This window comes from Camarhynchus parvulus, chromosome 2 (genome assembly GCF_901933205.1).
Source record: "Camarhynchus parvulus chromosome 2, STF_HiC, whole genome shotgun sequence".
Classification (NCBI taxonomy): Eukaryota; Metazoa; Chordata; class Aves; order Passeriformes; family Thraupidae; genus Camarhynchus; species Camarhynchus parvulus.
Genome location: NC_044572.1, coordinates 150,706,125 through 150,732,227, shown reverse-complemented (window position 1 = coordinate 150,732,227; position 26,103 = coordinate 150,706,125). Strand labels below are relative to the sequence as shown.

At 50.0% G+C, this 26,103-nt stretch overlaps 7 protein-coding genes across 7 annotated transcripts; 4 read left to right on the top strand and 3 right to left on the bottom strand.

Moving 5' to 3' along the window:
• Window positions 1-516: 516 nt before the first annotated feature.
• Window positions 517-861, bottom strand: LOC115917690 (feather beta keratin-like). Its single transcript, XM_030971918.1, has one exon. It carries the CDS (start codon window positions 859-861, stop codon window positions 517-519), a length of 345 nt encoding a protein of 114 aa, XP_030827778.1.
• A 3,924-nt stretch (window positions 862-4,785) lies between these two features.
• On the top strand, window positions 4,786-5,130 carry LOC115917604 (feather beta keratin-like). Its single transcript, XM_030971783.1, has one exon. It carries the CDS (start codon window positions 4,786-4,788, stop codon window positions 5,128-5,130), a length of 345 nt encoding a protein of 114 aa, XP_030827643.1.
• A 3,364-nt stretch (window positions 5,131-8,494) lies between these two features.
• On the bottom strand, window positions 8,495-8,854 carry LOC115900943 (feather beta keratin-like). The gene has a single exon (XM_030943163.1). The coding sequence runs from the start codon at window positions 8,852-8,854 to the stop codon at window positions 8,495-8,497; it is 360 nt and encodes a 119-aa protein (XP_030799023.1).
• Window positions 8,855-11,512: 2,658 nt separating this feature from the next.
• On the top strand, window positions 11,513-11,881 carry LOC115900968 (feather beta keratin-like). The gene has a single exon (XM_030943192.1). It carries the CDS (start codon window positions 11,513-11,515, stop codon window positions 11,879-11,881), a length of 369 nt encoding a protein of 122 aa, XP_030799052.1.
• A 3,516-nt stretch (window positions 11,882-15,397) lies between these two features.
• On the bottom strand, window positions 15,398-15,745 carry LOC115900889 (feather beta keratin-like). The gene has a single exon (XM_030943075.1). The coding sequence runs from the start codon at window positions 15,743-15,745 to the stop codon at window positions 15,398-15,400; it is 348 nt and encodes a 115-aa protein (XP_030798935.1).
• Window positions 15,746-17,953: 2,208 nt separating this feature from the next.
• On the top strand, window positions 17,954-18,292 carry LOC115900921 (feather beta keratin-like). The gene has a single exon (XM_030943131.1). It carries the CDS (start codon window positions 17,954-17,956, stop codon window positions 18,290-18,292), a length of 339 nt encoding a protein of 112 aa, XP_030798991.1.
• A 3,111-nt stretch (window positions 18,293-21,403) lies between these two features.
• LOC115900878 (feather beta keratin-like) lies at window positions 21,404-21,742 on the top strand. Its single transcript, XM_030943044.1, has one exon. It carries the CDS (start codon window positions 21,404-21,406, stop codon window positions 21,740-21,742), a length of 339 nt encoding a protein of 112 aa, XP_030798904.1.
• The last annotated feature ends 4,361 nt before the right edge of the window (window positions 21,743-26,103 follow it).

The window sequence follows — 26,103 nt, the reverse complement described above, 5'->3', positions numbered from 1 at the left end:
CTGGTACAGAACTGAGAAGGGTTTGGAAGCATCTCAGGAGAAGAAAGAAGACAGATTCATTTGAAGCTATGATGGAGGGAAACTTTATTGAGGTAGAACAGTGAAAACTCAGGAGCAGCCAGAGGAAGGGAGCTGGTCTGAGGTACAAGTAGGGCAACCATCAGCCGAGCTGCTTTGCTTGCAGGAGGTTGTGCCAGACTTTCTGCTTTACAGAAGAAGCAGCCCAGCAGAGGTGTCTCATGGTCTCTGGCTTGGGAGAAGAGGTTTGCAGCAGAGGAGACTGCACATAGACAAAGGGGTGATGCAGAGCAGGGAATGGAGGAAGAGGAGGAGAGAGATGGGCCATGTTTGCAGGCAGCCTGGGCTGGGCCCTTGGCTGCTGCCTGGTTGGTGCCCTGAGAGAGGAGCTGGAAGTGCTGAGCCCGTTTGAGAGCCTTGGCACAGAGAGACGTTTTCAATGCCTGAGATGAGTTCCAGAGAGTGGGTGGTTGGTGTCAGGAGTGGTGCTGAGGCTCCTTAGCAGTTGTAGCCATAGCCCCTTCTGCCATAGCAGCCCAGGCCTCCCAGGCCGTAGCCAAATCCACAGCCATAGCCAATGCCATAGCCAAAGCCACCAAAGCCAAAGCCCCCAGAGATGGGCTGTCCCTGGGCATTGAGCTCAGTGCCCAGAGCAGCCGAGGAGGTGGATCCGACGGCGGTGTTCTGGGGGAAGGAGGTCATGATGGGTCCTGGCAGGGTGACCAGCACAGGAGAAGGGTTGATGATGACGCGGGAATCCTGGCATTGCAGGGCACAGGGCTCGTTGCAGCTGTTGGCCAGCGGGGTGGGTCCGCAGGGACGGCAGAGGCTGTTGCAGGCCATGGGTGTGGTGTGGTGGGTGCCTGGAAGAGAGAGGGGTGAGGCAGGGTAGAGGCATGGAGATGTGAGGGGCAGTGATTCTGGAGGGTGAGGGAGTGTGGAGGCTGTTGTGGGGCTGTGGGGAGGTGTGAGGGCTGCTGAGGCTGGGGCTGAGAGTGCTGGAAGAGAGGGGTGAGAGGTGCAGGAGCAGGAGAGTTGGGGACTTGAGTCTCACCTGGTTGTCAGCAGGAACAGGAGGAGACAGAGTCAGGAGGAGTGTGTGAGTGAGAGGGGCTCTGGGCCGGCTTTTATGCAGGTCCTGGATGGGTTGGACAGCCTTGTCCCATGGCCTTGGGGCATTCACCAGCCAACAGGTCTTGCCTGGCCTGATGAGTCACGAGGTGTGGTGTATTTTCATTCCCACAACACTTCAGTGTCATATCCAGCTCTTGAGGCCATGTCCATCTGACCTTGTCGGCAGCTTTAGGAGATGGCATTTGGGTGGATTTGAATGTTAGATGTGTGTCAGGGAAGGGCTGAATAAACAACAAGAACCCAGCAGAAATGCAATGTCATCAGTGAGGTCATTTTCTGGAACTCGTGTTTTGTGGTTTGTGGGTGTCTTGTGAAGACTGGGACTCTGTTCTGTGCCTCTGGATGTCTGTCAGTTGTTGTGTTGCACCTAGGAATGCTGAGGGAGCTGGTGATGCCCTGGGAAGGTCACTGAACCATATCTTGGAAAGGTTCTGGTGACTGGGTGCTGCTCCTGATTTCTGAAATAGAGTTTGTTCTTTCGTGTCTTCTGTGGGAGCAAGAGGGAGAATCTGGAAAATGACAGGCTGTTTAGGCTGAACATGTTCCATTGTTATGGCCCATTTGGATTTCTGAAGTTTACTCAAGCATGTACACTGTCTAAATTAAAGTGTATTCCTCAGCCTCATTAAGAAATCCCGTAAATAAGAACAAACATGGCTTGATCCCTTTTTTCCCAAACTGATCTGTAACATCAAATTCACTTATTCCGCATTCAAGCCACAAGGTGTCATAACTTATAATCATTAGTCCTAATGTTTTGTTCCTGTGAGCAAAACCCAATAATTAGTAATGGACACCCAGCGAGCTCCTCTTTCCTTCTTTGCATGGTTTGGTTGTTCCTCTGTGGAATTGTGCAATTTCATGTTCTGCCCCTGAGGCCATCTCCACCTGACCTTGGTGATACTTTTTAGCTGCGAGAATTAGAGACCAAGGTGTTGTTGTTGATGGTGCATGCCAGGACATGTAGAAGATTCAAGCAAAGCTTACAAGCATTGGGTTGTCGTCAGTGAGGTCATTCCATGGCATATTGACAACGTGTCCCATTTGCATTCTTGCCTCCTGCCTGGGAGAACTCCCAGCTCTCTCAGCTTCTCCTCATCTCAAGGATCCTCCACTCCCATCAGTGTCATGGTGGCCCTGCACTGCTCTTGGTCAACCATGTTCGTGTCCATGCGGCCTCACCTGTGGTGGGAAACAGGATGTTCACCTCCCTCAACCTGCTTTATTTCTGTTCCTAATCCTGTCCTGGTAACTGCTGGAGTTTTTTAAAATAAAGAGTAGATGGTGACCTCAAGATTCACTTATGCTCTGCCAGGAACAGAAGGTCCTCCCCAGATAGAATGCTTTGGGCATCAAGGAAAGGGCAACTGGTGTTGTCCTGAACTTCTGTCAGGGCTTTTACACAGTCACACATAACATCTTTATCTCTAAATTGCACACGTGGGTTTAAAAGGGGGTCTAATGAACGGATGAGGAACAGACAGAGGGTGATGGTCAATGGCTCTATGTACAGGTGGAGGCCAGAGACGAGGCCACCAGGCCTCTGCCTTGGACTGATGATTTTGAATATTTTATCAAGGAGATGAACAGTGAGATCGAGACCACCCTCAGCATGTTTGCAGGTGCCAGGAAGCTGAGTGTTGCAGTTGACACAAGAACATAGAGGGATGCCATCAGGAGGGACACTGGGAATGTTGGGAACGTAAAAACCTCTTCTTGTTCAACAAATCCAAGTTCAAGGTCCTGCACATGGGTTGGGACAGTCCCAGACATGAGCACAGCTTTGGAGAGGGAATCCTCATGAGCAGTTCCACCAGAGAATGACCTGAGGGTTCTGGAGGACCAAAATATTAAAAGGAAACAGCAACATGAATTTTCACCTCAGGCCACAAGCCATTTCCTGGGCTACATAGAAAGAAGTGTGGAGTGCAGGAATAGCTGGTGGTTAATTGGAGGCGTGACAATGTCATTATTATCACCTATAGGTGGCAAAATAAGGATCAAAATAGAGACACCAATAGAGACCAAAATGTTCAAGAGATGGCCATGCATCCTTGGAGCAAAAGAACTTCTGGAAAAGGGTTTCTAGCAGATTGATAATTCCTGTCTCCTCAGTGATAAGGATATCTGATTTAGGGTGATGAGTTGGGCTGCACAGTGGAAGAAAGACATGGACTTAGTGAAGCAAAACAGTGCAGGAACAGCAAGAGGTTGAGGGGACCAGAGAGACCTTGTGCTTAGAAATGGGAGACACGTGGGGTTTATTTTTGTGAGAAGTGAAGAATGGACAAAGGAGATGTTGTGAGTGTTCCATAGCATGACCTTACTCACAACACCCCAGTTCTTGTAGGCTTTGTTGTTGTACTCTATGTGCCTGACACAAACCAATAATGTCATATACCACATACCAATACCAATACTTTGGCCTCTACTCCTCAAAATCAAAAACTGCCCCAAAGGTCAGATGGAAACAGCCTGTAGAGGAGGACACAGAATCACAGAATTCCACAAAGACATGCCAGCAACATGACAGAGGAGGAAATAGGATCACAATGACAATCCAGTAGCAATTAGAGATTGTTCCTAACAGGACCAAAATAATACAACTGACAGGATACAAGTTATGAAACCATAGGGCTTGAATGCAGAATAAACAAATTCACATCAGAGAACAGCCTGGGCAAAACATGATCAAGCATTATTGGTTACTTGTTTATTTGGTTTCTTAAAGAGGTAAAGAAATATACTTTGAATGACAGAGTACGTTTCCACGTAAGGTTGAGAAATCCAAATGGATCACAGCATTGGAACAAGTTCAACTTATTGAGGCTTTAATTTCCAGATCCTTTCTCTTGATCCTAAACAAGAAACAACTGCGGGGTCCCTTTTATCCATCAGGAAGAGCTCCCAGGCACTGTGACCTTTCCAAGCTCTTGCAGAGTGACCTCCCCAGGACATCAGCAGCCCCCTCAAAATTCCTGGCTGCAACACACTAATGGATGGACATCCAGTGGCACAGAACAGAGTCCCAATCTTCACAAGGCACGCACAAACCACAGGACGTGTGCCACAAAATGATCTCACTGATGACATCGCATTTCTGCTGGGCTCTGGTTGTTTATTCAGCCCTCCCTGACTCACATGGGACAATCAAATCTGCCCAAATACAAATGTAATGAAGTTGCTGCCAAGGTCAGATGGAAATGGTTTCAAGAGCAGGACATGGAATTGCAAAACTACATGAAGGAAAACATTGCCCAGCTCATGTCTCCCTAAGCTGGCCTGGGCAAGAGCTGCTGCCTCAAAATGCCCCAAGGCCATGGGACAAGGCTGTCCCGCCCCTCCAGGACCAGCATAAAAGCCGGCCCAGAGCCTCTCTCCCTCACACACTTCTCCTCACGCCTTCTGATCCTGCAGAAAACCAGGTGAGCCTCAATCCTCTGACCCTCCTGCTCCCGCACCCCTGGTCCCTCTCTTGCAGCACGCTCTGCCCCAACCTCAGCAGCCCTCATGCCTCCCCACAGCCCTACAACAGCCTCCACACTCCCTCACCCTCCTGCACCCCCATACCCCTGCCCATACTCCTGCCCTGTCTCACCCCTCTCTCTTCCAGGCACCCTCCACACCACACCCATGGCCTGCTACGACCGCTGCCGTCCCTGCGGACCCACCCCGCTGGCCAACAGCTGCAACGAGCCCTGTGCCCTGCAATGCCAGGATTCCCGCGTCATCATCAACCCTTCCCCTGTGCTGGTCACCCTGCCAGGACCCATCATGACCTCCTTCCCCCAGAACACCGCCGTCGGATCCACCTCCTCGGCTGCCGTGGGCACTGAGCTCAATGCCCAGGGACAGCCCATCTCTGGGGGATTTGGTGGCTTTGGTGGCTTTGGCTTTGGCCTTGGCTATGGCCGTGGATTTGGCTATGGGCTGGGAGGCCTGGGCTGCTATGGCAGAAGGGGTGGTTACATCTGCTAAAGGGCCAGCCCAGGCTGCCCCCAAACATGGCCCATCTGCCTCCTGTTCTCCCACTCCCTGCTCTGCATGGCCCCTTTTGCTCTGTCCAGTCCCCTCTGCTGCAAAGCCCACTTCCCAAGCCAGACATCATTGGGCCCCTCTGGTGGGCTGCTCCCACTGTGGGGCAGAATGTTCTTGATGCTCTGGAAAAACTTCCTGCAAGCAAAGGACCTTGGCTGATGGTCACTCTACTTCCACCTCAGCCTGCTCCCTTCTACTGGATGCTCACGACCTTTTATTCTTCTACCTCAATAAAGTTTTCCTGCACCATAGCCTCATATGATTCCTCCTTCTTTCTTCTCCCAAGACTTTTCCAGTCTCACTCAGCAATAAGCCAGAGTTGTAGAGATCACTGGGGTTAAAAAGTGTGCCAATACCTCTTTTAGGATTTATTCCCCCTCTTCTTCTACCCACTGGTATGCTTTGCTCTTCCAGTGCATCCCCCAAACCCTCCTGTTTCTAGAACACAGGCCTGGACACGCTAATGAAGGCCTATCCCTGCTCCTGGCACAAGCCCCTCTGCGTGGTGTGTTCACTTTGGCTGGACACCAGTTGCTCCAGCCCCTCATCCTCTCCTCAGCCCACTAAGAGATCTGCTTGAGCAGGTCCATGTCTTTCTTACCTTGGCTATGCATCCTTGCAGCAAAAGAACTTCTGGAAAAGGGTTTCTAGGAGACTGACACTTCCTGTCTCCTCACAGATAAGGATATGGATAAGGATATCTGATTTGGGGTGATGAGCTGGGCTTTACAGTACAAGAAAGACATGGACTTAGTGAAGCAAGAATAGTGCAGGAACAGCAAGAGCTTGAAGAGACCAAAGAATCCTTGTTGTGATTAGAAATGGGAGACGTGCAAGGTTGATTTGTTGTAGGGGTCCTACAGTTGAACAAACAATTCCAGTCTCACCAGAGATGAGTAGAGGCTATGAATCCCCTGCTCATCTGCTGCCCATGCTGTGGGGATGAGCACAGGACACAGGGGATTTCTGGTCTGCGAGTGCACGTGGTCAGGGCATGTCCTATTTTTCATCCACCAGCACCCCAAATCCTTCCCTCTTGGGACTGCTCTCAATCCCCTCATCACCCAGCTTTTATCCTGCAGGTTTGGGATTGCTCCAATCCAGGTGCAGCAGATTCTCCCCCTCTGCTCCTCTCTGGTGGTACTGGAGAACCCTATGGGTTACTGGCAATAAGGAAGACAAGGTTCTGGTTTAGAGGATCCAGAGCTCAACCTTGAGGACAATCTATGGCTGGAGGTTTGGGACAGCCTTGGCCAGTTATCCCGGGGTATTTTTCCAGGCAGCAGATTTTGCCTGGCACGGCCTGGCAAATCATAAGGTGGGAGGGTTTTTCTTCCCACAGCTCTACATTGTCACGTCCTGCTCTTGAGGCTGTGTCCATCTGACCTTGGCAGCAGATTTGATGAGCTGGTTTTGGTTCCAGCACTGCTGGATGAGGGAAGAGGGATCAATAACATGTACCTGGACCTGTGCACAGTATTTCTTGCTTTGCCAGAAAACATCCTTGTCTCTAAGCTGGAGAGATGTGGATGTTGGTTGGACCATTTGGTTAAGATGGAAATGGGTGACATGGTTGCACAGAAAGAGTTATGGAAGAGTCAATGGCTCCATGTGTGCGTGGAGACAGGGATGAGTGGTGACCCTCAGAGAGTCGTGTTCAACCATTATCACTACCCATCATTGTGGGAGTGCAATTGTGTGTCCCATCAGCAAAAATGTGAATAACAATCAGGTGAGTGGTGTGCTCGATTGTCTGGAAAGAGGGGATGGCATTCAGAGTGTTCCAGACAGGCTGTTGAGATGGGCTGGCATGAAGCTGGTGAAGGCCCAAGTGGAAGGTCCTGCACCTGGATTGGATCAGTCTCAGTAATGGATGTTGGATGGGCAACTAGTCAATTAACAGCATGCCTGAGGAGAAGGACTTACACACTTACACACCCATATAAATAAACTAAATCACCCTAAAATTCTAAAAATAATTACAAACTAACCAAAAAATAAAAACTTTAACCTCACTAATAAAAAAAACCAAAAAATCCACATACTAAAAAAACTCCACCATAACACCAACTACCAACAAAAAACCACAATGCACTCTTTTTACTAATAATTCTTACCACATTATAAAAATAAATAAACAAACCCCATATAAAATGCCACACAACAAATCACAACAAACACTAAAAAAAAATCAAACCAACTTACTAAACTCAAAACTATTCAACTAATCCTAAACACTACTTAAAAAAAACCCCAACCAAATCTTTACCTCTACACTTACCTCTACACTAATTAATAAATAATAACCAATACACTATAAAAATAACTAAAAAAAAAATTTTTAAAACCTGAATGATGAAGAATTGGACATGTCCTGGCCACGTGAATGAGCTGAGCAAAATCCCCCATGCCCTGCGGTTATCCCCACAGTGAGGGCAGCACATTCTGTCCCTCTGCTGCACTCTGATGACACTGGACTTGTGTGTTCCACTCTGAGGATACAAAAAAAGGGAAGACATGGACCTCCTCGAGCAGATCTGTAAATGGCCTTGGGAGCTGATGAGGGTCTGGAGGAGCTGGTGTCCAGCCAAAGTGAGCACATCAGCCAGGAGGGCCTTGTGTCAGAGTCACGGATGGACATGCATTGGGGGATCCAGGTGTGTGTTCAAGCAACTGAAAAGTTGCCGTGGTGCACTGGAAGAACAAAGTGTACCAGCGGGTAGTGGAATTGGGGAAATAATTCCTAAAAGAGGTCTTGGAGCACTTTTTCAACAATCCCAATAGCATCAACAACATTGGCTTAATCTGAAAGTGTCTAGGGAGAGGAATGAAGATGGAGTCTTGTGAGGTTATCATGCAGAAAAACTTTATTGAGGTAGAACAGTGAAAATTCAGGAGCAGCCAGAGGAAGGGAGCTGGTCTGAGGTGCAGGTAGGGCGACCATCAGCTGAGACCCCTTGCTTGCAGATGGTTTGGCCAGAGCACCAAGGCTTTCCTGCCCCACAGTGGGAGCAGCCAGGCACAGGTGCCCAATGGTCTCTGGCTTGGGAGAAGGGGTTTGCAGCAGAGGAGCTGGACAGAGCTAAAGGGGCGATGCAGAGCACAGAGAGGCAGAAGAGGAGGAGGCAGATGGACCATGTTTGCAGGCAGCTCAGGCTGGCCCCTTGGCTGCTGCCTTGCTTGGTGCCCTGAGAGCAGGAGATGGAAGAGCTGAGCCTGTTTGAGAGCCTTGGCACAGAGATGAGTCTTCAATGCCTGAGACGAGTTCCAAGGTCGTTGGTGTCAGGAATGGTGCCGAGGGCCTTTAGCAGTTGTAGCCATAGCCTCTTCTGCCATAGCAGCCCAGGCCTCCCAGGCCATAGCCAAATCCACAGCCATAGCCCAGCCCATAGCCAAACCCACGGCCATAGCCAAGGCCGTAGCCAAAGCCACCAGAGATGGGCTGTCCCTGGGCATTGAGCTCAGTGCCCACGGCAGCCGAGGAGGTGGATCCGACGGCGGTGTTCTGGGGGAAGGAGGTCATGATGGGTCCTGGCAGGGTGACCAGCACAGGGGAAGGGTTGATGATGACGCGGGAATCCTGGCATTGCAGGGCACAGGGCTCGTTGCAGCTGTTGGCCAGCGGGGTGGGTCCGCAGGGACTGCAGAGGCTGTTGCAGGCCATGGGTGTGGTGTGGAGGGTGCCTGGAAGAGAGAGGGTGAGGCAGGGCAGGGGTGATGATGCAGGGGGGAGAGGGAGTTTGGAGGCTGTTGTGGGGCTGTGGGGACCTGTGAGGGCTGCTGAGGCTGGGGCAGAGCGTACTGCAAGAGAGGGGCCAGGGATGCAGGAGCAGGAGGGTCAGGGTTTGAGTCTCACCTGGCTGTCAGCAGGAGCAGGAGGAGAAGGTGTCAGGAGAAGTGTGTGAGGGAGAGCGGCTCTGGACCAGCTTTTATGCTGGTCCTGGAGGGGCGGGACAGTCTTGTCCCATGGCCTTGGGGCATTTTTTAAGCATCAGCTCTTGCTTGGCCCAGCCTGGTGAGTCATAAGTGGGTCATGTTTTCCTTCCTCATGTTCTGTGATCCCATGCCCTCCCCTTGAGGCCGTGTCTATCTGACCTTGGCAGCCGCTTTTAATTGGGAGCAATAGAGGCCAAGGTTTTGGTCTTGTTTTGTCTCAGGAATGTAGAAGATGCAGACAAAGCCTAAAAGAATTTGGGTGTCTTCCCCTGTCTTCAACTGACCCCCAGCCATTCCTGTTGGCCACACCTGTTTTTATGCAGCCCAGGATATGGTTAATTTTTTTGGCTGAAATTCACATTGACATGTCATTTTAGTCCACTAGAAACTGCAATTCTTCTCTGTGGAACTGCTCTCAAGGAGTTTCCTCCAAAGCCGTGCTCATGTCTGGGACTGTCCCAGACCAGGTGCAGGACCTTGAACTTGGAGTTGTTGAACCACAAGAGGTTCTTATGTTCTCAACTTTCCCAATGTCCCTCCTTCTTGGGTTCTGTGTTGCTGAAATGGCTCCTGAGGTATTAAAGAGTCCTTTTTCCCAGCCCTGTGACTGAAGAAGTCGGGATTTCTCGGCTCTGGTTTTCAGGGTTGTTTATTTTCTCTTATCTACTACATTCTTTTTCGGACCCACTGAGTTCTGTCTGGCAGGTTGGTTTGTGGCACACTGATTGCCCTTGGGGTGGTGTTAGCTTTTTATACTAAGAACTACGTGTACTTTATTTACAATAATTTTCCCCTGCCTATCACCTATGTTAGACAGTCTGTCTCTACTCTAAACCAATCCAAAAGTGCCACCATCACAGCAGAAGATGGAGGCGAAGAAGAAGAAGGAGGACAGGACAGACCCAGATTCCTCCATCTTGCTTCTTGAACCTCCATTCTAAATCCCCAAAATTCTACTTTTTCACCCTGTGACAAGTTAGCTATCTTTCTACTCAACCCTTGTGGCTTGTAAATCCTCACACAACGTTGTTAATTGTTTCGGTGGGTTAAAATGGAAGGCACAGGTGTCTTTGACTCTGTGCCAGGGTCTCTGAGCGCCCTGCCAGGGTCTTGAGTCCTCCAGGGCAGTCAGAGGAATGTCCTGGGTTCCAACACCTCCTGATGGCATCCTTCATTGTTCTTGTGTCGACTGCAACACTCAGCTTTGTGGCACCTGCAAACATGCTGAGGGTGGTCTTGATCTCACTGTTCATCTCCTTGATAAAATATTCAAAATCATCAGTCCAAGGCAGAGGCCTGGAGGCCTCATCACTGGCCTCCACCTGTACATAGAGCCATTGACCATCACCTTCTGTCTGTTCCTCATCCATTCATTAGACCACTTTGAAACCCACGTGTCTGCAGTTTAGAGACAAGGGTGTCCCGTGGGACAGTGTAAAAGCCCTGACAGAAGTTCAGGATGACACCAGTTGCCCTTTCCTTGGCAACCAAAGCATTTGAGAAGGGAATTTCCTTGTAGTCCTGCTGGAGCTTAAGTGGATCATGAGGTGGACATGTACTCTATGGAATAAAAATCTCCAGCAGTTACCAGGATAGGTAACGTAGGAGAAGAAATACAAGCAGGCTGAAGGAGTTGACCCTATTATCCCCCACCACATTTGGGGCACCAGAGTTGAACAAGGACATGGACATGCTTAACCAAGAGCAGTGCAGGGAGACCAAGACATTGACAATACTGGGGTGTCATCAAAATGAGGAGAAGCTGAAAGAGCTGGGAGTTTCTTGAGACAGGAGGCAAGAATGCAAATGGGACATGATGTCAATATGGCCTGACCTCACTGATGACTGCAGAGTTCTGCTTAGCTTTGGTTCCATCTTCTACATGTCTTGATAGATGCCATCAAAAAAACCCGCGGTGGTCTCTAATTCTCAAATTATGAGCCGCCGTCAAAGTCACATGGACACAAACAGAAGAAGAAGACATAACACTGCAGAACATGAGGAAGGAAAACACTCCCCACCTCATGACACACCAGGCTGAGCAAGGCAAGAGCTGCTGCCTAAAAAATGCCTAAGGCCATGGGACAAAGCTGTCCCGCCCCTCCAGGATCAGCATAAAAGCCGGCCCAGAGCCTCTCTCCCTCACACACTTCTCCTGACACCTTCTCCTCCTGCTCCTGCTGACAAACAGGTGAGCCTCAAACCCCTGATCCTCCTGCTCCTGCACCCCTGAACCCTCTCATCTAGCGTGCTCAGCCCCAGCATCAGCAGCCCTCACGCCTTCCCACCGACCCACAACAGCCTCCACATTCCCTTGCCTCCCAACCCCTCATCACTTCCCTGCCTCCCCCTCCTTTCTCTTCCAGGCACCCTCCACACCACACCCATGGCCTGCTACAACCGCTGCCGTCCCTGCGGACCCACCCCGCTGGCCAACAGCTGCAACGAGCCCTGTGCCCTGCAATGCCAGGATTCCCGTGTCATTATCAACCCTTCCCCTGTGCTGGTCACCCTGCCAGGACCCATCATGACCTCCTTCCCCCAGAACACCGCCGTCGGATCCACCTCCTCGGCTGCCGTGGGCACTGAGCTCAATGCCCAGGGACAGCCCATCTCTGGGGGATTTGGTGGCTTTGGCTACGGCCTTGGCTATGGCCGTGGGTTTGGCTATGGGCTGGGCTATGGCTGTGGATTTGGCTATGGCCTGGGAGGCCTGGGCTGCTATGGCAGAAGGGGCTATGGCTACAACTGCTAAAGGCCCTCGGCACCATTCCTGACACCAACGACCTTGGAACTCGTCTCAGGCATTGAAGACTCATCTCTGTGCCAAGGCTCTCAAACAGGCTCAGCTCTTCCATCTCCTGCTCCCAGGGCACCAAGCAAGGCAGCAGCCAAGGGGCCAGCCTGAGCTGCCTGCAAACATGGCCCATCTGCCTCCTGCTCTTCTGCCTCTCTGTGCTCTGCATCGCCCCTTTGGCTCTGTCCAGCTCCTCTGCTGCAAACCCCTTCTCCCAAGCCAGAGACCATTGGGCACCTGTGCCTGGCTGCTCCCACTGTGGGGCAGGAAAGCCTTGGTGCTCTGGCCAAACCATCTGCAAGCAAGGGGTCTCAGCTGATGGTCGCCCTACCTGCACCTCAGACCAGCTCCCTTCCTCTGGCTGCTCCTGAATTTTCACTGTTCTACCTCAATAAAGTTTTTCTGCATGATAACCTCACAAGACTCCATCTTCATTCCTCTTGCCAGACATTTTGAGAATAAGCCAATGTTGTTGATGCTATTGGGATTGTTGAAAAAGTGCTCCAAGACCTCTTTTAGGAATTATTTCCCCAATTCCACTACCCGCTGGTACACTTTGTTCTTCCAGTGCACCACGGCAACTTTTCAGTTGCTTGAACACACACCTGGATCCCCCAATGCATGTCCATCCGTGACTCTGACACAAGGCCCTCCTGGCTGATGTGCTCACTTTGGCTGGACACCAGCTCCTCCAGACCCTCATCAGCTCCCAAGGCCATTTACAGATCTGCTCGAGGAGGTCCATGTCTTCCCTTTTTTTGTATCCTCAGAGTGGAACACACAAGTCCAGTGTCATCAGTGTGCAGCAGAGGGACAGAATGTGCTGCCCTCACTGTGGGGATAACCGCAGGGCATGGGGGATTTTGCTCAGCTCATTCACGTGGCCAGGACATGTCCAATTCTTCATCATTCAGGTTTTAAAAATTTTTTTAGTTATTTTTATAGTGTATTGATCATTATTCATTAGTTTGTGTTGAGGTTGAGTTTTGGGGTTTTTTTAGTTATGTTTAGGGTTAGTTGTATAGTTTTGAGTTTAGTACATTGGTTTAATTTTTTTTCAGTGGTTTTTGTGATTTGTTGTGTGGCATTTTATATGGTTTTTTTTTTAAATTTTTGATTTATTTTTATAATGTGGCAAGAATTATTAGTAAAAAGAGTGTATTGTCGTTTTTTGTTGGTAGTTGGTTATATGGTGGTGTTTTTTTAATCTGTGGGGGTTTTATTTGTTTTTTTTTATTAGTGAGGTTAAAGTTTTTATTTTTTTGGTTAGTTTGTAATTATTTTTAGAATTTTAGAGTGATTTCGTTTATTTTTATGGGTGTGTAAGTGGGTAAGTCCTTCTCCTCAGGCATGCTGTTAATTAACTCGTTGCCCATCCAACATCTATTACTGAGATTGATCCAATCTAGGTGCAGGACCTTCCTCTTGGCTGTGTTGACCTTCACAAGTTTCCCACCAGCCCATCTCCACAGCCCATCCAGACCACTCTGCATGCCATCCCTTCCCTCTGACCATAAACCACACCACTCACCTTGGTGTCATCTCCAGTCTTGCCAAGGGGACACTCACACCCACTCTCCATGTCCCTGAGAAAGATGGGAAGTGACAATGGTTCCATTATCAACCCTTGTGGGTCACCACTAGTGCCTGTTCTCCACACTGGGACATGGAGTGACCACAACTTTTGAGTGAGACCATCCTGTCCATTTTTTATCCAGTCAGAGATCCAACCATCAACTCCAGCTTAAAGACAAGGGTGTTGTCTGGCACAGGAACAAAAGTTTTGCACAAGTCCTGGTACAGGATACTGGTTCTCCCTCTCTTCATCCACCCATAGTGGAACCAATACCAACCCACTAAAGCTGTCGCCAAGGTCAGATGGACACGGCCTCAAGAGCAGAATCTGGAATTTCAGAGCTGTTTGAAGCAAAACATTCCCAACCTCATGCACACCAGGCTGTGCCAGGCAACAGCTTCTCCCTGGAAAATGTCCCAATGTCACGGGCCAAGGCTGTCCCAACCTTCAACCATCGATCGTCCTCATGGCCATACTCTTGATCTCCTCTGGCAGAGTCTTGTCTTCGCTGATCCCAGTAATCCATAGATTAAGAGTTCTCCAATATCACCAGAGCAGAGCAGAGGGGCAGAACCTGCTGCACCTGGATTGGAGCAATCCCAAACATGCAGGATAAAGGATGGGTGATGAGGGGATTGAGAGCCCAAGGAGGAGCACTTGGGGTGGTGGTGGATGAAGAATTTTGCACCGGCTAGCTATATACAGACACAAACAGGACAGAACACAGAACTTGCTTTGGAATGCATCTAGAGCCGTTTATTCCTCAGCATCAGCCTCATACATGATTTTTTACATGTAGGATGTGAGCAGCTCTCACTCCAGCCAGCAAGCCAAAGAATTTTGCTGTTACAAACTACCAAATACCCGTCTTAGCCAATTACACAGAGCAAAAGCATACTGACAGACAGTTTAACCAATCAACATAAACACACATAGCTTGAGTTAAAACAATACTTGCTTGTTCATTTATAAGAAATCAATGCATAAAAGTCTATTCATAAAATTTAGCCTTGCTATGGATACTTTCTGCAACTTAGAAAGCTATTCCAAAACACTAACATAAGTCTATTGTTCTATTCCTCACGTCTTCCTGCAGCTTAACAAGATGCATCAGCAATATTAACAATTCTGTCAGAACTGAGGCCAGTCTGTTTTCCCACAAACCTGAAACCCTCTAACTTTATGGATTCCTACAGAATTGGATGTGCCCCAGCCATGTGCACTCACTGACCAGAAACTCCTCCCCTGTCTGGGCTCATCCCACAGGACAGCGTGGGCAGCGCAAGAGAGTGGGGGAATCTCACCCTCTGCTCTCCTGTACTAAGATCAGAGTTCTGTGTTGAACTCTGAGCCCACAAAGATAAGGAAGACAAGGATGTGCTTCATAGGATCTGTAGAAGGCCATGGAAGATGATGAGGGACAGAAGCAAATGCGGTCCAGCAAAAGTGAACACACCACCCAGAAAGGCTTGGGCCAGAGGCAGGGATAGATCTGCCTTAGCGTATCCAGGTCTGTGATTCAGTAACTGAAGGATTTGTGGGATGCACTGGAAGAGCAAATTGTGCCAGTTGGTAGTAGAATAGGGAAATAAATCCTAAAAGAGGTCTTGGAGCAGTTTTTCAGCCACCCCAGTGGATTCTGGAAGCCTGGCTGAGAGAATTCATTTGCGTGAGACTGGAAGGGTCTTGGCATCAGAAAGAAGAACTCAACTTAAAATGTGATGCAGGAAAACTTTATTGAGGTAGAAGAATGAGAGGCAATAAGCAGCAAATGGAAGCGAGCCAGGCGGAAGTGCAAGTAGGGCGACCATCAGCCAAGGTCCTTTGCTTGGAGGAGACTTTGCCAGATCATCAATGCCTTCCTGCCCCAGAGAGGGAGCATGGCGTGCCAAGGGCACTTAGCAGATGTAGCCATAGCCCCTTCTGCCATAGCAGCCCAGGCCTCCCAGGCCATAGCCAAATCCACGGCCATAGCCAAGGCCGTAGCCAAAGCAACCAAAGCCACCAAATCCCCCAGAAATGGGCTGTCCCTGGGCATTGAGCTCAGTGCCCACGGCAGCCGAGGAGGTGGATCCAACGGCGGTGTTCTGGGGGAAGGAGGTCATGATGGGTCCTGGCAGGGTGACCAGCACAGGGGAAGGGTCGATGATGACACGGGAATCCTGGCATTGCAGGGCACAGGGCTCGTTGCAGCTGTTGGCCAGCGGGGTGGGTCCGCAGGGACGGCAGAGGCTGTTGCAGGCCATGGGTGTGGTGTGGAGGGTGCCTGGAAGAGAGGGGGGTGAAGCAGGGCAGGGTGTGGGGGTTGGAGGGTCAGTGATGAAGGAGGGTGAGGGAGTTTGGAGGGTGTAGTGGGGCTGTGGGGAGGTGTGAGGGCTGCTGAGGCTGGGGCTGAGCGTACTGCAAGAGAGGGGCCAGGGGTGCAGGAGCAGGAGGGTCAGGGGATTGAGACTCACCTGGCTGTCAGCAGGAGCAGGAGGAGAAGGCTTGAGGAGAAGTGTGTGAGGGAGAGAGGCTCTGGGCCGGCTTTTATTCTGGTTGTGGAGGGGTGGGACAGCCTTGTCCCATGGCCTTGGGGCATTTTTGAGGCAGCAGTTCTTGGCTGGCCCAGCCTGGTGAGTCATGAGGGAATGTTCTTCTTCATCCATTTCTACAATTTCATGTCCTGCTCTTGAAGCTGTGTCCATCTGACCTTGGCAGCAGCTTCTAATTGGGAATTGGTATTTGGGAGTATTTGACTGTTCCGTGTGTGTCAGGGAGGGGTCAATAAACAGCCACAGCCCAGGAGATTTGCAATGTCATCAGTGAGGTCATCTTGTGGCAGTTGTGTTCTGTGGTTTGTGGGTGCCTTGTGAAGGCTGGGACTCTGTTCTGTGCTGCTGGATGTCCATCAGTCATTGAGTTGCACCCAGGAATGCTGAGGAAGCTGCTGATGTCCTGGGTAGGTCACTCTGGAAGAGCTTGGAAAGTTTCCAGTGCCTGAAAGCCCTTCATGATAGAGGAAAGAAAGCAGTTCCATTCTGTGTTTTCAATGACATCAAGAAAGAGGAAATCCAGGGCTGAACTTGTTCCATTCTACTTGTATTTTGAAATTTACACAATTTACACAACAACATACTCTGTCATTCAAAGTGTATTCCTTGACCTCATTCAGGAATCCAATAAACAACAAACGGGGCCCGATCGCTTTTTTCCAGGCTGCTCTGTGACATCAATTCCTTTTTTCCGCATTCAAGCCACAAGTTTTCATAACTTATAATTAGTAAGTCTTGATGTGTTGTTCCTATGAGCAAAACCCAATAATTACTAACGGACAGCCAGTAAGCACCTCTTTCCTTTTGTGTCATGGAGCAGTTGTTACTCTGTGGAATTGTGCAATTCCATGTTCTGCTCCTGAGGCCATCTCCATCTGACCTTGGTGGTAGGTTTAAGTTGCAAAAATTAGAGACCAAGATCTTGTTGATTGTGAGTGTCATGACTCATGGATGATTCAACCACAGCTTAGGAGATTTGGGGGGACATCGCTGAGGTCATTCCATGGCATATTCACAACATGTCCCATTTGTATTTTTGCCTCCTTCCTCAAAGAAATTCCAGCTCTCTCAGCTTCTCATCTAAAGGATCCTCCACTCCCATCAGTTTCATGGTCTCCCTGCACTGCTCTTGGCCAACCATGCCCACGGCCTTGTTTCACTGAGAAGCCCCAACAGTGGTGTGGAACAGGATGTTCAACTCCCTTAACCTGCCTGTATTTCTTTTCCTAATCCTGTCCAAGTAACTGCTGGAGCTTTTCACAGCCAAGGTTACATGGCCAACTCATGGCACATTTATGAAATTTCAGCCCAGAGCAGTGACCATACCCCAGGCTGCAGAGAAGTAGATTTGGACAGAAGGAATGGCTGGGGGTTAGGTGAAGACATGAAATAACACCCAAATTCCTGTAGGCTTTGTTTGCCCCTCCAACATTCAAAACAAAACCAGTACCAATCCATTGGCCACTATTTCTCCCAAATGAAATATACAGTCAAGGTCAAATGGACACAGACTCAAGGGAAGAACACAGAACTGCAGAATATCAGGAAAGAAAACACTCCTCACCTCATGACTCACCAGGCTGGGACAGCCAAGAGCTGCTGCCTCAAAATGCCCCAAGGTCTGGGGCCAAGGCTGTCCCGCCCCTCCACAACCAGCATAAAAGCCGGCCCAGAGCCTCTCTCCCTCACACACTTCTCCTCAAGCCTTCTTCTGTGCAGCGAAAAGGTGAGTCCCAAGCCCCTGACCCTCCTGCTCCTGCACCCCTGGTCCCTCTCTTCCAGCATGTTCAGCTCCAGCCTCATCAGCCCTCACGTCTCCCCACAAACCCACAACAGCCTCCACAATCCCTCTCCCCCCTGCATCATCGCCCCTGCCCTGCCTCACCCCCCTCTCTTCCAGGCACCCTCCACACCACACCCATGGCCTGCAACAGCCTCTGCCGTCCCTGCGGACCCACCCCGCTGGCCAACAGCTGCAATGAGCCCTGTGCCCTGCAATGCCAGGATTCCCGTGTCATCATCAACCCTTCCCCTGTGCTGGTCACCCTGCCGGGACCCATCATGACCTCCTTCCCCCAGAACACCGCCGTTGGATCCACCTCCTCCGCTGCCGTGGGCACTGAGCTCAGTGTGCAGGGACAGCCCATCTCTGGGGGATTTGGTGGCTTTGGCTATGGCCTTGGCTATGGCCGTGGGTTTGGCTATGGGCTGGGAGGCCTGGGCTGCTATGGCAGAAGGGGCTATGGCTCCATCTGCTAAGGGCCCTCAGCACCTCACCCCTGACACCACCAGCCTGGGCTCTGCAAAAACTCCTGCAAGCCAATCTCCTTGGCTGATGGTCACTCTACTTGCACCTTACACTCAATCCCTTTCATTTTTTTTCTCCTGCCTCTTCATTCCTTTGCCTCAATAAACATTTCCTGCATCAAAACCTGAGATGCCTCCTGTTCTTTTTTAATTCCAGTTGTCTCACATCCTCACTGAGTACATTCCACAGATCAATGGGACATTGGGGTACATGGAATAGACCAAAAACACCTTCCCTCATAAATATGTCAAAATAACCAATAACAGAGTCTGGCATGGGAAGCAGAGGAGGGAACACCTCCAGAATCTGTCACACACACCTCAGATGATACACGAAAGCCTTGGCCACATTCATGCTCTCCTGGGTACAGCTCTGGTAAAGCCTTTCCATGCCAGTGAACACTTGACAAACTCTTTCCAGCAAGTCTCTTGAACTCTTGCAGCAAACTGAGGAAATACATCAACACTCTGCCAGGAAATCTGGAATGCAAGTGCTTCAACTCCCCTGCTACAGCAGAGCCAGAAAGAGCAGGATTTCCAGCACTATGGACAGTTCAGCATTCAATCTCTCATGACAGACACTCCAACACCTCTTCCACGCTGTGGCCACACTCACAATGAAAGATTCTTGTATTCTTTGCCTGGGGAATTCAATTTTTTTTCACTTGTGCCCTTGCTCTCTTGCCCTGCACATGAGCACTGCTGTGAACAGCTGGGCTCCTTCACTTCAATTCACTTCACTCCTTCACTCCTTCACTTCACTCATTCCCTGCCCATCAGGGATTTGCACACACTGATGACACCCCCCCATCAATCCTTGTCCACTGTGAGTCCCAGCTGTCTCAGACCATCCTCTAGGAATGATTCTCCAACCCCTTTGGAGTCTTGTTGTCCTGAACTGGTCTGGGTTCACAAAATCTGATTCGTTTTCACACTTGGGAGCCCAGGACTGCCCACAACACCTTACGTGGGATCTCACCAGTGCTGAGCAGACAGATGATTTCTCTCTGTTTGGTCATACACTTTTCCCAATCTTTACCTGGACACTTGGGTTTCCTTTTCCCACACAGGGACACCTGCTGTCCCATTTCTTTGCAACCCCAACCACAAAACAAAGGCTTTTTCATAGAAGAAAACAATTGTTCTGACTGATACCCAGGCATTCCTTCTTATCTGGGTTGACTCTTCCCAACAAACAGCCCTTGGCAGAACCCCATTCTGCCCTGGCAGAACTCCATCAGATGTCCAGCACCTCTCAGGTTTTCTGTGTTGGTCCAATGGATCCAATTCCTGGCCTACAGCACTGGGGGCTTGTTGCCATCTGGACTTTGGGACCCTGACCACAAGCCTCTCGGTCCAGCCCTTCGGACCTTTCTCAGATATCCACACTGGGCACTGACACAACCTGGACTTGCCTGGGTTGGTTTTGAGGATCATGCAATGCTCGCCCTCCAACAATCCTGGGCAGCCTCCAAATCCTCCTTCTGACAATCATAAGTGGCCTCATGTTTTGGCACACAGTCCATGTAAAAATTCAAAAGGCTCCAGATATCAAAAACTTAAAAATAAGAGGAGCACCAAGACACCCACAGAGCACAGTCTACAGGAAAATTCAGGTTTAATGTCAGGCTTAGCCAGGTGGGATCAATGTGGGGAGGGATGAAATGTGAGGGAAGGGGCAACACCTCCAGCACAGCTGCAAATTCCAAAGCAGCCTGAGAAGGTTGGGAGGGAATGGGGACCCTCGTCAAAACACATCCACAAACCACAGCACATGAATGTCACACAGTGACCTCACTGATGACACACCACCACTCCAATGCTTTGGTTGTTTATTCCGCCCTCCCTGACATGAACCCTCCATGCACATCCTCCCAAATACCCACACACACTTAAAAGCAGCTGCCATGGTGAGAAGGAAAAGGAGTCAAGAGCAGGACATGGAATCATAGAATTCCATAAAGAAACACCCACATCATGACAGAAAAGGAAAAATGAGTTTGCTGAGCGTCAGTTAGTAAATTTTGTCTTTTGCTCACAGAAACAAAATATAAAGACTTACAGGTTATACCTCATGCCTTCAATGTGGAATAAATGAAGTCATGTCACAGCACAAGCTGGAGAAAAAAAATCAGGCCAGGTTTACTGATTGTTTTTTTTAATTTCTGAATGAGGTCAAGACATAGACTTTAGTTGGTTGAGTCTCATGTAAATTGATTTACTCAATGTTGGTTGAGTGTCATGTAAAGTTGAGAATTCCAAATGGACCTGAAAAATGGAACAAGTTCAACCTGAACAGCCTCTCCTTTTCCAGATGCTGTCACTTCAGCCCACTGAAGACACAAGGGGATGAGCTGCCTTTCATCCATCAGAAACTGCTCCTAGGTATGAGGACCTTTCCAAGTTATTGCAGAGTGACATTCTGAGGACATCAGCAGCTCCCTCAGCATTCCTGGGTGCAACACAATGACTGATGGACACCCAGTGGCACAGAATAGGGGCCCAGTCATCAGAAAGAACCCACAAACCACAGCACATCAGAGTCACAAAATTACCTTACTTGATGACATTGCAGTTCTCTGCGGTTCTGGTTGTTTATTCATTCCTCCCTGACACACACTGAACAATCAAATCCTCCCAAATACCAACTCTCCCCTTTAAGTGGCCACCGAAGTCAGATGGACACAGCCTCAAGGGAAAGACACAGAATTGCAGAATTGCATAAAGGAAAACACTCCCCACCTCAGGACTCACCAGGCAAGAGCTGCAGCCTGCAAAATGCCCAAGGCCATGGGACAAGGCTGTCCCGCCCCTCCAGGACCAGCATAAAAGCCGGCCCAGAGCCTCTCTCCCTCTCACACTTCTCCTCAAGCCTTCTACTCCTGCTACTGCAGACTACCAGGTGAGTCTCAAACCTTGACCAGCCTCAGCAGACCTCACACCTCCCCACAGCTTCACAACAGCCTCCACACTCCCTCTCTATCCTACATCACCGCCCCTCACACCCCAATTCCTTGGCCCTCCCTCACCCTCTCTCTTCCAGGCACCCTCCACACCACACCCATGGCCTGCAACAGCCTCTGCCGTCCCTGCGGACCCACCCCGCTGGCCAACAGCTGCAACGAGCCCTGTGCCCTGCAATGCCAGGATTCCCGCGTCATCATCGACCCTTCCCCTGTGCTGGTCACCCTGCCAGGACCCATCATGACCTCCTTCCCCCAGAACACCGCTGTTGGATCCACCTCCTCGGCTGCCGTGGGCACTGAGCTCAATGCCCAGGGACAGCCCATCTCTGGGGGATTTGGTGGCTTTGGCTATGGCTTTGGCTATGGCCGTGGGTTTGGCTATGGCCTGGGAGGCCTGGGCTGCTATGGCGGAAGGGGCTATGGCTCCATCTGCTAAGGACTGGTTCACCACCTTGGGGCTCCTGCAACAACTCCTGCAAACAAAGCACCCTTGGCTGATGGCTGCCCTACTTGCAACTTGCACGAGATGCCTTCCATCTTTTTCTCCTTTGCCTTCAGTCTTTTCCCTCAATAAAGTTTTCTTGCATCAAAGCCTGAGAAGTCTCCTCCTCTTTTGGATTTCAAATTGTCTCACATCCTCACTCAGCACAGTGTAAGGCCTTAACAGGCTGTTGGCATAGGGGGAAAAGGGCTGGAACACCTTTCTTAGCACATACGTTCCCACCAGCAATCACAAGAATTGCCCAGGAAGCAGGGTTGAAGTGTGATCTTCCAGAATGCGTCACAAGCCCATCACCTGCTATACCTACAGCTTTGACACACCAATCATGGCTCTGAAAAAGTTACTACATGCCAGTAGACACTTAACAAACTCTCTTCCCCAGCTGGATCCTCAAACCCTCCCTGTAAACAGTCACAAAATCATACATTTTGGGAGGAACACTGGAGAGCAAGAGCTTCATTCCCTTCTGCTCTAGTCAGACCAACAAGCGCAGGAATTCCAGGACCATGGGCAGTTCCATTTCTGGATCTCCCAGGACAGACTCCTACATCTTTTCCATTTTGTGACAACCCTCACACTGAAACATGCTTCTCTTCCTTGCCCATGGAGTTACATCTGCTTTCACTTGTGTCTTTGCCCTGTTATCCTCCACATGTGCACTGCTGAGGCTGGCTATGATCCCTCATCTTCATTCCCTGCCATCAGGGATTTGCCCTCACTGATGACAAGCTTCTCTCCATCCTTGTCTCTGGGAGTCACAGATCCCTCATTCTCATCTGTGAAGGATCTCCCAGCCCCTTTAGAACCTTGTTGGCCACAAAGTGGTTTTGTTTCTAAGTTCATGATTATCTTCCACTGGGGAGCCCAGAACTGCCCAAACCACACCACATGGGACCCAGTTAGTGCTCTAAAGAGAGGATGGGCCGCCTCTCCCAACTTCATGGCAAGAATTGTCTGAAATCTATCTTAGACACCTTTTCAACTAAAGCTTCATTGAGATCTTGTGTTCTCTTTGTTCTCCACCAGCACTACAGGGTCCTGCTCAGCAAAGCTCCTTTCCAGATTCTCAGACCAGGGCCAAGTGCCATTCCTGCCCAGATGCAGAACTTCTCATTTCCTGCTCTTGAAATGCAGGACATTCCTTTTACCCTGTCTCCAGATCCCTCTGACCAGTGGCAGAACCAAGTAGTGCCTCAGCCACCCTATCATCTGGCAGCTTGCTGAAGGGGCAACTCTCCAACTGCTCACATGGAACAGAAGACTCCAGGTGTGCACACCTGGCACAGATACAAAGCCCAGACCAGCCTGACACACCTGAGATAATTTGGGGCCGCTCTTCCCAACACACCCACAAACCCAAAACCATGAGTTCCATGGAATGATGTCACTGATGACACCTCACCTCTACATAATATTGTTCACATCTTCAGTCCCCTTTGACATGCCCCATCAACAGCAGCCTTTGGTTTCAAATACTCACACTTTAAAGGAGGAATGACCGCAATGGAAGGGGCAGCTCCTCCTGCACTGCACAGCTGCAAATCCCACACCAGCCATACAGGGCTGGGAGGGAATGGAGCCCCTCTTCACAACACACCCACAAATTAAACCACACAAGTGCCACAAAATGACCTCACTGATGACACCCATAGTTTTCTGAGGCTTTTTTTCTACATATTCTGGTGTCTCTGACACACATTTTCCATGCCAATGCTCCCAAATACCAACTCTCACTTTAATGATGCCGCCAAGGTTGGATGGACAAGGTCTCCTTAGAGCAAGACATGACACCACGGCATAGTTGTGGGGAGGAAAACGCTCCTCGCATCATAGCTTGCCAGGCTGGGCCTGGCAGAACCTGTAACCTGCAAAATGCCCCAAGGCCATGGGACAAGACTGTCCCACCCCTACAGAACCAGCATAAAAGCCGACCCAGAGCCTCTCTCCCTCACAAGCTCCTCCTGACTCCTTCTACTCCTGTTGCTGCCAACAACCAGGTGAGACTCAAGCCCTTGACCCTCCTGCTCCTGCACCCCTGGCCCCTCTCTTTCAGCACGCTCAGCCCCAGCCTCCACACCCCTACAACAGCCTCCACATTTCTTCATCCCTCAGACTCCCACACCCCTGCCCTGCCTCACCCCCCTCTCTCTCTTCCAGGCACCCTCCACACCACACCCATGGCCTGCAACAGCCTCTGCCGTCTCCGGGACCCACCCCGCTGGCCAACAGCTGCAACGAGCCCTGTGCCCTGCAATGCCAGGATTCCCGTGTCATCATCGACCCTTCCCCTGTGCTGGTCACCCTGCCAGGACCCATCATGACCTCCTTCCCCCAGAACACCGCCGTCGGATCCACCTCCTCGGCTGCCGTGGGCACTGAGCTCAGTGTGCAGGGACAGCCCATCTCTGGGGGATTTGGCTTTGGCCTTGGCTACGGCCTTGGCTATGGCCGTGGGTTTGGCTATGGGCTGGGAGGCCTGGGCTGCTATGGCGGAAGGGGCTATGGCTCCATCTGCTAAAGGCACCACCTTGAGGTTCTGGCATCAGCTCCTGCAAGAAAAGCACCTCAGCTGATGATCTTCCTACTTGTGCTTCACACTGGATCACTTCTGTTTCTTTCTCCTGTCTTTTCATTCTTTTACCTCAATAAAGTTTTCCTGCATCAGAGCCTGACATGTCTCCTCATCTTTGTAAATTCCAGTGGTCTCACATCCTCAGCTCACACAGTGTCAGACAGGACATTAGAGTGAACAGAAAAGGGGCACAGCATATTTCTTAGTAAATATGTCACCACTATTAACAACCATGACTGGCACAGGAAGCAAAGGATTGGGAGGACTTTCCAGGACATGGCACAAGCCCATCACCTGCTACACCAGTCTTTTGACACATTAATGGTCTCCTGAGCACAGCTCTGGTAGAGTGTCTCCATGCCAGGACACACTTTACAAACTCTCTTCCCAGCAGAACTCTTGAACCCTCTCAGCAGAGTCACAAAATCATCCACTTTGGGCAGGAACTCTGGGATACAAGTGTTTCATTCCCCTCAGCTCAACAAAGACAAACAAGTATGGGGTTTCCAGGACCATGGACAGTTCAGGTTTTGCTCTCCCAGGACAGTGAGTCCACCATGTCTTCCGTTCTCTGTCCACCCTCACATTGAAAAATTCTTCCCTTCTTTGCCCATGGAATTCCATCTGGTTTCACCTGTGCCCTTGCCCTCGTTTCCTGCATGGTTGCTCTACTGTGGATAGACGGACTCCCTCGACTTAATTTCCTGCCATCTGGGATTTCCATACATTGATGACACCCCACTGTCCATCCTTGTCTCCTGAAGCCCCAGTTCTCCCAGCCTCTCTTCTATGACAGATTCTCCAGCCCTTTCAGTATGTTGGTTGTCCTGCATTTTTGTGAATTAAATTTCCCTAATAGGAAACTAAACCTCCACTAGGGAAACTAAAGTTCATTGCCTCTTCTCCACAGCTTGGTGAAAGGGAGACAAGACTGGTGTTAAAAATTTCCATTCAGACAATTTCAGAGAGCAATAAGGTCAATCCTCTTCCTCTGAAAATTGAACATCCCCAGTTTTTTCAGCTTCTCCTCACCTGTCTTGTTCTCCTAATCCTTCAGCTGCTTTCTTTCCCATGTGTCAGTCAGAACCTGGCACTGTGACCCCATAAGGTGACCTTGCTGAGCCCAGTTGAGATGACTGCTATGGATCAACCAGCACTGGACTTTGGGGAGCTTGGGTGACCTTCATAAATCTCAGGAATTGCTTTCCCATCTCTGTCGAGAAAGGCCTCGCATATAGATTGGGCAGGAGAGATGGAGCCAAGGCAGGCAGGAATGCACTGGAAGGAGCAGCCCCTCAGCCCCAGAATGCCTGCAAAGCCCAGACCAGCCTGACATGGCTGGCAGGGAATGGGGCCCCCTCTTCACAACATACACAAAAACCACAGCACACCAGTATCACAGGGTGACATCAGCGATGACACCCCACCTCTCCCAAGCTTTGGGAATGTCTTCACACCACCCTGACATGCACCAACAACACCAGTCTTTAACCTCTAATAATTGCATTTAAAAGCTGCCGCCAAGGTCAGATGGACACAGACTCAAGAGAAGGACATGGAATAACAGAATTCCAAAAACAAACACCTGCACCATGACAGGGAAAGAAAGATGATGTTGCTGACCAGAGCTAGTAATTATTGGGTTTTGCTCACAGGAACACAATGTTAAGCTTTAAATGATACAAGTTAAAGGAAAGCATATGACCTTCATGTGGAATAAGAC